The sequence below is a fragment of the Anopheles ziemanni genome, chromosome 3 (assembly GCF_943734765.1).
Source record: "Anopheles ziemanni chromosome 3, idAnoZiCoDA_A2_x.2, whole genome shotgun sequence".
NCBI lineage: Eukaryota > Metazoa > Arthropoda > Insecta > Diptera > Culicidae > Anopheles > Anopheles ziemanni.
In genome coordinates this window covers 88,559,051-88,570,157 of record NC_080706.1, presented here as the reverse complement: position 1 = coordinate 88,570,157, position 11,107 = coordinate 88,559,051, and the positions used below count along the sequence as shown (strand labels likewise).

The 11,107-nt window shown below is 40.3% G+C and overlaps 2 protein-coding genes across 2 annotated transcripts; one reads left to right on the top strand and one right to left on the bottom strand.

Moving 5' to 3' along the window:
- Positions 1-637: 637 nt before the first annotated feature.
- Positions 638-1,299, bottom strand: LOC131285755 (peritrophin-1-like). Its single transcript, XM_058314612.1, has 2 exons — positions 1,293-1,299; positions 638-1,221 (listed from the first exon to the last, which is right to left on the bottom strand). The coding sequence occupies exons 1-2, from the start codon at positions 1,297-1,299 to the stop codon at positions 638-640; spliced, it is 591 nt and encodes a 196-aa protein (XP_058170595.1).
- Positions 1,300-2,353: 1,054 nt separating this feature from the next.
- LOC131285754 (mucin-2-like) lies at positions 2,354-3,301 on the top strand. Its single transcript, XM_058314611.1, has one exon. The coding sequence runs from the start codon at positions 2,354-2,356 to the stop codon at positions 3,299-3,301; it is 948 nt and encodes a 315-aa protein (XP_058170594.1).
- The last annotated feature ends 7,806 nt before the right edge of the window (positions 3,302-11,107 follow it).

Below are 11,107 nucleotides of genomic sequence, written 5' to 3'. Positions count from 1 at the left end.
ACAATCACTAGCGAAGTTCATTCAAAACTCGCTAGTTTTTCGTAAGGGGTGGATATTTTCCTAGGAACTCCTAGCAGGTTCTAAATAATTCTTATGGTTAGGCCAATGGTTCTTAATAAATCTTATGGTTGGGCGAATTGTTAGTAATTTAGCAAATTATATAATAGTTCTAAATCAATAAAGATTCGAGTTTATGCCACGGCAAATACATCGCCCATTCGATAATGTTACACTCAGTCGCAGTCACTAACTTACTGGCAGCAGACGTTCAGCACTGTCGGAATGGTAATATAATTTTGTATATTTTTTTGGGATTTCTAGCTCTATCCCTCATTTTAAGGTTTTCTTCGTTCTGACTCCTTTTGCAAAATGTGTGCTTGCAAATATTCTAAAATATTTGATAAATTCACTCAGTGGTTGTAGAGCAACGTAATTAAGTATGTATTTACATGCTTTATCTTGTTTGATCAACATTTCGGATATCTTGACACATAAAATACTACAGTACACGTAGATTGCTGTCCTGGGTTTCGACTGGCAAATGAATCATTTTGAAACATGCACAGTACACGAATCTCGTTTACAATGAGAAACGCTCTTTTATTGGAAAATTATATTCCAAAATCGTAAGAACAACTTACATTCGGCTGCAGCCGGCGAGCGAAGGATAATCGCAACGGTTATTCTTCGCATCGAATTCAAGCCCCACTGGACAATCCATCTCATACGCTCGGCCACCGAAGCACTTCATGAACTTGGCGCAGTTTCCGGTGCGCGGCAGATGGATCGGTTTCATCGGATTGTCCGTGCGGGGGCAGCGAGCATCGACGACACTGACGGGCGCTTTGTACTGGGGCACTTCATCACGGCGCTCCTCCTGAGGGTCGTTCCAGGCCGGCCGATTCAGCAGCAGCTGGCTCGATGGCATCTCGAACGGTTGATTTGCCTGCTGGATCTGCATGCGTCCACCCTCCGAGCAGCGGACCAGATAGTCGTAGTCGCAGCTGCGTTGCTCCGTATCGTACTCCAGACCCTCCGGGCAGCGCATTTCGTAGGCCATGCCGGACGAGCACACCAGGAAGCGGTTGCAGTCGGTCGGGTGCGTTAGGTGGATCGTCTTCTCGGGATCGTCCACTCTTGGACAGCGCGAATCACGGGTAAAAGTCACTGTTGCCTGGACAGTAACCAGCGCAAGGCCGAGCAGTAAAGCAACGGGAAACGCTGAAAAACGATATCAAATAAATTTCGAACTAAACAAACCCTTTTAAATACTATTCAAACTCATATATTACCTTGCATCGTGTGTTTCGATACTTAGTGATCGTTGTACTACCTGCAAACAAATACTAAGTCTGTCCGTACGCCAAAGCCTTCTTTTTATAGCACAAACTCGCGAAGACGCCACCGGTTAGTCATCCGGGAACGTTCTACGTAGTTCTGCCTTGTCCGAGCGAAGAGAGTTCAAAATGTTGTACCAATTAAAACTACATTCTTCTTTATGTACGACGCGAAACCCAGTGTTGTTCTGAGAACTCCCCGCGCATGTCCCTGTCTTGCACGCTCGCTACGCAATGCCCTAGCCCCACCAGGTACCCCATATCTTCTGCAAAACGTTTTAGATTTCGGAAAGCGTCCTTATCTTATCGGTACTTGGGCAGGTTCGGAACAAGAAAATGGAATAGCTAATACTCAGGACACACTTGAAGGTTTACTTGCAGAAGTTGGTTGCGGTTCAGTGCACTCGAGCATAAAGCATTTGTATTATGTAGGCAACGGTTATTACCAATCTTTTTCGAAGTTCAGTAAGTTCATAAGACAATAAAAAATGAGTTTATTATCGAGTAGTATCAACAAGATACCAAAAGTACAAACTTTTTCAGAATATCAATGGCCTACTTAGTGTTAGAACTTACGGCACAAAGTTTAAAAGCCATACAACAGTATGCGATCAGTCAGTATCTATGAACTCCTGCCGTCAATTTAAAGAGCTGATTGCGAATGAATGGAACATTATCGAATGAACGATGCAATTGACGTAGATCCAGATAACCTCTTATCTTTATTGATTTATAGCAACTATGTATTTCGTTACATTAGTAACTATTGGCCAATATAAGATTTAACGAAAATAGGTAGTAGCTACATGATTACGGAAATCTCGCCGAACCTAAAGGCTATATGTAATACGATTGCGATGTAACAGCTTTGCAATAATGCCAAAGGCAAAAGTGATAAGATAATACTTGTGTGGTAACATTTAACGGAAGTTTTCATTCTCAATGGCTCTAGTCAGTGTTAGCAAGTCAGTTCGTTGGGCGATACAATGTTTGCTTGTTTGAAAGTTATAACCTATATGATACTATGTTCGGTGCTTGTGGTCAGAGCACAGGTAGTGTTTGAGTGCACGGATAATGATCAATCCAGCGGACCATTTCCCCACCAATACGATTGCAGCCTGTACTACATTTGTTCGGTAGGGAATATATACCTGATGGCATGTTATGACGGATACCACTTTGCTGTCGCGACTAAACGGTGTGAACCACCGGAAGTAGCACTGTGTGACGCAAGCTACACAACATCATCAACACCACCAACGGCACCTTCAGGACCAACACTGCCAACTTCGCCACAGCCAACGTTTCCGTCGAGTACAACTACGCCAGAAACAACGTCAACAATGGCTTCAACAACCACATCACCGGAGTCGACAACCACAACCACCTCTGCAGGGGAAACAACAACAGCTTCCGAGATTACCGACACTCCACCAACGGTTACAACGACAGAAGATGACACATCAACTACTACAACTTCTTCTTCAGCCGAAACAACAACAGCTTCCGAGATTACCGACACTCCACCAACGGTTACAACGACAGAAGATGACACATCAACTACTACAACTTCTTCTTCGGCCGAAACAACAACAGGTTCCGAGATTACCGACACTCCACCAACGGTTACAACGACAGAAGATGACACATCAACTACTACAACTTCTTCTTCAGGCGAAACAACAACAGCTTCCGAGATTACCGACACCCCACCAACGATTACAACGACAGAAGATGACACATCAACTACAACAACGAGTTCGACTGAGACCACATTCGCAGTTCCAACGGTAGGAACTGCGGGGCCACCGACGGCAGAAACTGCTGAAACTTCAACGACCACGGCCGAACTAACAACACCTTCTGAAGTATCCGGTACTACACCAACGAGTTCGACTGAGCCCGAATTCACGCCTCCGACGGTACCAACAGCTGCGTCAGCGACGGTTCGAACTGCTGGTTAACTGTAATGCTGACTTCAAACATCCAGCTATTGAAATGTCTTGAAATGAGCATAAAAATATTAAACTGATATCGTAGCATGAAAATTAAACCCTGAAAATTATAAACTTATGCTGCGAAAGTATATTATGGAACATTATGTGATCATTCAGTAGACCTGAACCCCTGCTGCCAGTTTTAAGAGCTGTTTGCTTACTGCGACTGAAAGTAACATTTTCGAATGGACGTTGCGAGTGTCGTGGATCCAGACAATCTCTAATCTTTATTGATTTATGGCTTTTATATGAAACGCTAAATTACTACCGATTGATCAACATAAGATTTATCGAAAACTGGTAGTAGCTACATGATTAAGGGAATCTCGCCGGATCTAAAGGCTCTACGAAAAACGATTGCCATCTAAAGGTTTTGCTAAAACGTCAAAGGCTAAGTGATAAGATAATGCTTGCATGGCAACATTTAACGGAAGTATCCATTCTCAACTGCTTTAGTCAGTGCTAGCAATTCGTTGGACGATACAATGTTTACTTGTCCGAAAGCTATATACTTAGTGGTGCTCTGTTCGGTGCTTGTGGTCAGAGCACAGTTAGGGTTTGAGTGCACGGATAATGATCAATCCAGCGGACCATTCCCTCACCAATACGACTGCAGCCTGTACTACATTTGTGCGAGAAGGAATATAAACCTGATGTCATGTTACGACGGATATCACTTTGCTGTCGCGACTAAACGCTGTGAACCACCGGAAGTAGCACTGTGTGATGAAACGTACTTAACAATGGAACCAACGTCACCATCAGGACCAACACTGCCAACAACACCGACGCCTACGATACGCACAACCACCTTCACGGTTCCAACGGTACCGACAGCTGCGCCACCCACGGTAGGAACTGCTGGAACGCCAGAACCGAGTACAGAGCTTACTTCCCCCGATGAAACAACCGAACCTACTGTCAAATACCGAAAAAGTACCAGAGCCTGAGCCTTTGACGAATCCAGGCTGATCTACCATCCATCGTCACGAAATGCCTTATCTACCACATCCAAACCAAATTGATGAACAAGATTTCTAACAAAAAAAGTGAACTAGATACTTCCTGTTATTGAAATGTTTTGAATAAAATACCTTATGAGATATTCGTATTGTAGCATGAAAATTACACCATTTAAATTTTAAAGTTACACTGTGAGAATATATTACTGCATGAACATTTTCTTTTTTACAAATTATTACGTTCCGTGACAGCTAAGCGGATTATTCTCTTAGAAAATAAAACCTCGAACATTTGGGCACCACCTTAATGACGTGGGTTCGAATCCTAACGGAGACCGGACCTCCGCTGAACGAGAGATTACTATCAATGTTCTTCTTCTTGGCTTAGCGACCGTTTTTTGGTCATACCTGTCACCGTTAAGGGCCTACAAGACTTTTTCCCTTTGTGTAACGTGGATAGGTAGTCCTCTCTCATACAGGGGTAGGTTCGGTCTCGGTTGGGATTCGAGCCTAGCCAACAAGGTGATGAGCCCCAACGCTCATGGGCCAATTTTCTAAACAGCTGTCGCGGAACCTCAAACTACTAACCATTAACGCTCAAACTAGTGATCGCTATTGTCACCTTGCACTATGCCTTCAACTTTCACAAGTGAGAAATAAGATAAGAGATCACACATAAGAGTTCAGATATTTTATGGTACTGACAGGCAACGGAAGGTACTTCGGTAACCATTTGTTAAGAAAATGTATCCGAATAAACATTGTAGAGAGGTATATGATAATCATTGTTGGAAAAAATAGGAGGGTGGATCAATTTTTTTTAATAATGAGTCAAATTTCAACAAATTGCTATGTGAAAATAAATAAGACAATGGTTCGTCTTAATAAGACAATGGTTCGTCCTAAGTCCGCAGACCTAGGGACCTTATAACCTTCCTTAAAACCCTTTAAAATGAAACCAACGTGCCCTAAGTCATTTGTTTTCCATAACTTTGAGTCAGGTTGTTATTTAGATTCTTTTACGAATGCGACTTTAAAGTCAATCACTGTTGCTATACTGAAAAATGTGAAAGCCACGGTTTATCAAAGACCTTAGTCAACATTTGTTTTTTGGTCATCATGAGTCAAATCCTATCGAGTTTGATTGGAAATTATTTAACTTGAAAAAAATATTGTAGCATATTCTTGTAGTGTTGCAAACATAAAAAAGTTTTTTTTGTTTATTATGGATTTTAAATCCAGTTCTGAAACAAGACAGCTACTCGGAATCTTAGTAAAAAGGGGTAGGCAATATCATATCAATATTAAAATTATTTTGATAAGGACAAATGCAGGGTTCTAACAAGACATGAACATTTTAATAAGAACAAAAGTAATGGACAAAAAAAATACCCTCGTAACTTTGTGTGTTTCATTACTTTGCGCTGATGGCCATGCATGCATTTTAAGTTTGATTTGACTCATAATATTGGTACTGCAATCACTCTACACTATCGAAGGACTTTTTTCTACATTATAAAAACAGTAGAAGCATTGAAATGAAACTATTCCAAAAAATCATAAGAGTGCACTACTTAGCGAACAAGAAATACCCCGCATCAAATGTTCAGTATTCTTTCCGACGTTGAACGAGGCATACCCAAAGTGTACAAAAATGTTTGTGTGATTTTCAACGAACAGCTTTTATTAAAAACGAACAAACAAATAAGACGAATAGAATTTATTAGTTCACGTGCTAGTGCTTTATCGTGATGTTACCAACCGTAGAAATTTTGACTTTTTTGTTATGTTTACTGTTTTCGTCGAACGTTATAGGTGAGTCATTGGAAATTAATCGTTAAATCAGATGAAACGAAAATTTAGAAAAATTAAGGCAAAGTGGATTTAGAAACAAGAAAATACTGGATATTATGAACTTATTACAAGTTCCAGAACAAAACTACGTCACCGACAACCCCTAATGTTGGATACGGCTGAACTTAAGAAAACTAAGAGCCTTAAGAAATTTGGTAGTAATCGATATTTGTTCGTGTAAACCAGGATAGTTTTCAATCTTACAATTAAAATAACGCCAATTGAAGTCGTCTTTACGAATAAAACATTTCGTTAAGCAATTTTATGGTTGGTTTGAAAACGTGGATCAAAACAATGTGTTGTGGAATAATGGGGTTTTCATCAATTAATCAAATATCCATCAGCATACCAGTTTGACTTCCGTCTTTGACGACAGGCGTATCAGGATGAGTCATGCTTTTTTTCGAAACCTTATAGATTTCGTTCTGCTCATTTTCTAATTTTTTTTTTATTAGTCACAGAATTCTAAAAAATATTTCGTGATTCATAACAGTTTCACAATACACAAAATGTTAAACAATAATCATTCTTGTGTGTAACGAATATAAAAAGTTAAAAATCAACGTACAATTGTGATTTTTGTGTACCACCAACAAAGCATTTAATCGAAAAGGCTAGTTATTTAATGATAAAGGGTATAACGGAAAAAATATATTTTTTTAAAACCATTGTTAACGTTAAAAACGAAAAACAAACGTGTAGTAGCTCACAAAATTAATCGTATCTCCTATCCAGACGAATATTTTGGCATTAAACTTGCCGGAGAAGTCAAAAACAGAACTATCGATTATAAAAATTAACAATCCGTCAATTCCTATATGTTCACAGGAGGCACCTACAGAAGCGTGTATTCGTTATCATCCTGGTACCGTTGTTTTTTAACTGTGAAATGTGATTGAACTAATATCCACAGTTTTTAACGTTTGTCGTTTATGAATCTTTCAATGCAGCTATCGATATATAAAGCCCACGAATTGTAGCGAAAGGAAGCCATGTGGAATAGAAATGCGTCGATAATGCATGGCATTCACAAAAAGTTTAAAATGGATTCATGTTACGTCCAAAAGTAACCCGTTGGTTATTTCAAACGTTGGTGGGAAACATGCTGGAATTTACAAATGTTGCTCCAAAGAACACTAGTGTGTGGAACAGCTATTATTGGTGCTAAACATAAATGACACACTTAATTATACCAGAATTAATTACTCTGCCGGATTGGTGATACGCAAGAAGTCAATTGAGTTGGATGTTATCCACAATCTTCACGATGCAACTGTTCATCTTCTTCTTCTTCTTGGCGTAACGAACTTGTTGGTCATGCCTGCCCCGTTAAAGGCTTACGAGACTTTTTTTTCTTTTGAGTACGTGGCTATTCAGTCCTCTCGTACAGGGGAGGGTCCGGTCTCAGTTGGGATTCGAACCCACGCCGTCGAGGTGTTGAGCCTAAGCGCTCATGGGCCGATTTTCTAACCCGGCGCTACCGCTCGGCTGTCGCAGACCCCCTACTGTTCATATTAAAGATGAAAAAGACTGTGAAATAACTATAAAAAAATAGTAGCTAGAGTTTTAAAATGCAACAGTTATACAAAGCACATCTCCTATTTGTTCATTTTGATCGGCGTAAGGTTCAAAAAGAAAAATTGAATCGAAAACTAATGATTTAAATTCTATAATTAAATGGGTTTTCATTTGTTTAGGAGTACCTGTGGTGGAAATCAGACGCAACGTTTTACAGCTGTGGGCAGAAATGGTTGAATTCACTTGTTATGGAACAACATATTCTTCTCCGATAAAATTTGAATTTAAATCAATTCCATACTTACAAAATACACCCCAAGCGCTACCAGTGGTAAGTTGCACTTTAGACAGTCCATGAAAAATGCAGTGCTTCTTTCGTAGGGTGTTAATTAAAGATTACATTTAATTTATTTCAGTACAAACAATCAAATGATACGCTACAAGCGAGCGCATCCACGCTTGTCAGGGTTCCATCTCTTGGACCTACTACCGTTATTTGTAAAGCATCGAACCTTAAGGGAATCTCAACAGTAGAATCATTCTTGTATCCGGAAGACTTTAACGACCACGTCAAGATAAATATGATATCTTCCGAAGGCGAGATATTTTTTGGTGACACAGTTGTAGTGCAGTGCCTTCTGCATAGTCATTTCAATTTCACAAACAACATAACTTTTATTCACGATGAGTATGAGTTCGAGACAGAAGGATCAAATGTTAAGTATGGGTGGGCGGCCAACTTTTCGATTTTCAACGTTTCGTCAGGACTGTTTAAATGCCGGGCCAAGTTGGAGAATGGAACGCTCAAAGAAGCAGAGTTAGCAATAAAACTGATCGTTTCACGCACAATACATTTCAAGAGTGGCAATGCCAATGAAACAATAATTTATTTGAATCCGGGTGAAAATACTATGTTGGACTGTGATGCGGTCGGAAATACTGTTCCGAAGATATATTGGTTTGAAAATGAAATATTTTTCGAACACAAAAATGGTTCATACAAAGCGACCCTGAGCTCCGCAACGAGTTTCCGGAAGTACCGATGTTTGGCCAAATCAGGAAAACAAGAAATTTGGAAATCATGGAAAATCAAAGGTGAATATTGAAATACCTCCTAGGGTAGTTATAGCAGGACTTCTTAATTTAACTAACATAATTTTTTTTATTTTCTCATTAAACGACAATTTTGTGTACTAATCTAGCGCAAAACCAACCGGCTCAAATAGACGGCCCACGCAAAGTTTATCAAAATAGTGAGGTTACATTCCAATGCATTGTTCGATCATCAGTGGGTAGGAAAACTTTTGTGTTTTGGTACTTCTTTGATAAGAATAATTTTATGAAGGTACAGTTTATTGAAAAATATAGTTAAATAAAAACTGGATTTCAATGTTTGGCGTGCTATTTTATCTTTGTTTTCGCAGGACATATTACCATCCGCCAACATACAGGGTGGAACATTAGTTATTAATAATGCACTAGATTTTCACGCTGGATGGTACGAATGTTGCGTACCGAAACGCATCTGTGCTGAAATTGATTTGTCCGTTTTAGAACCTCGTAAGTATTTGTTGACGAAAATGATGAATACACATGGAATGATTAACTTCGGTTTGACGAAATTATAGATGGTTCTGGCCGTTTGATGAACAATGAGACCGCGCTGTGGAACGATGGCGGCGTCGACTTTTTTTGCTACTTTCAATTTGTGCCTTTGGATCCATGGGCATATTACACTCCTTATACTGTGGATCTTGAAGGAACACTGTTTTCAATTGCTAAAAATGATGGCTTTAGAATAAATGCTAGTAAGGTGAGCTTACAATTGTGCGATACTAATTTATTTGACATGGTATTACATCAAGGTAACTTTAATCTTTTTCTTTAAAGGTCGAACCTTTCTACCCTCCGTACGTGGTACGTTACAGATTTCACATTCCTGGACCGATACAAAAACCAGGCACCGTCGATTGCAATTTTGGAGACTCAAGTTTGACATCATATCTAATGGTACGAAATTTCCTTGAACCGATGAAACTCGAGATAGTGAGTACTCAAGGCAGTGCTATGACTGTACGATGCCAAGTTCACGTATACGAATTTAAAAGAGATTTCGTTATATATGAAGATGATAGATCCTACCATGTAGTCGGACATCAAGAGGCATATACATGGGTCGTAAATCATTCACTGAGCATCAACACCAAGCATGTCTTGTGTATGGCCATGCGAAAGACTACAGGGTACTTAAAAAAGACTCTTGTGGTTAACTCGCCCCAAGAAATCCCCTTGGAACCTCAACAGCATACATTTGAACAGGCTGTGGTTGTCATTTGCACGATCACAGTGATTTGTGCAATCGTGTTCCTGGTCATACGAAAACTGAAAAATTCGCAGCGTAAGGTATCATTGAACAATACAGAAGCTGTACAGCTAGTTCCATCGGAATATGAGTTTTCAACGGATAAACTAACACTGGGTGAAACAATCGGACAAGGTGCGTTTGGTGTCGTAAGGAAGGCTATGGCTAGAGACATCTTTGTCCATGAACCATCGACGACTGTTGCTGTGAAAATGCTGAAAGCGAACCACTCGGCTGATGCGATAAACAGTTTGGCTACCGAACTCAACATGATGATCCAAACTGGGCTACATGTGAACATTGTGTACTTCTTGGGAGCCGTAACCAAAGGCACAGCGAGAGGTTAGTATTATCTTGAATTTAAATGCGTGAGCGTTTGATAATCATATTCGATATTTGCTTCAGGCCAGATCATGTTAATTTTTGAATTATGTCAGTACGGGAGTGTGGATATTTTCTTACGTGACAACGCGCAACGGTTCGTTAGTTGTTGGGACACATTGCAGCACTATGAACCACAAATGACACATGCAGATCGAGTGGACAATACTGATACTGGCGAGTGGCAGTTGAGGACTACAGATCTTATTAGCTGGGCCTCACAGGTGGCGAACGGTATGGACTATCTTTCATCTAAAAACATTCTGCACGGTGATCTTGCCGCCCGGAATGTGCTCCTCTACTCTATACAGGTGGTCAAGATAAGTGACTTTGGTTTATCACGAAAACTGGAACGTGGCATATACATTCAATCAAGCGATACCCCCCTTCCATACAAATGGCTTGCCTTGGAGTGCTTCACAAATCACACCTTCAGCGTAAAGACTGACGTTTGGGCGTTTGGAGTATTCTTGTGGGAGCTGTTTTCGCTTGGTACAATGCCTTATCCAGATGTAACAGATGGTAAGAGGCTGTTGACTATGCTGCAAAACGCGTATCGATTGGAAAATCCAGTTCACAGCAACAGGGAACTGTACGACCTAATGCTGTCGTGTTGGTACGTCGCTCCGCATCGTAGACCTGATTTTAGGGAATTGGCCTCGGTCTTTAACGCAATGCTGCCCGTGGAGTTGCGTG

Bases quoted from the DNA above. Each gene is read 5' to 3' on its own strand.
- LOC131285754 (XM_058314611.1), top strand. From the start codon at position 2,354: ATGATACTATGTTCGGTGCTTGTGGTCAGAGCACAGGTAGTGTTTGAG.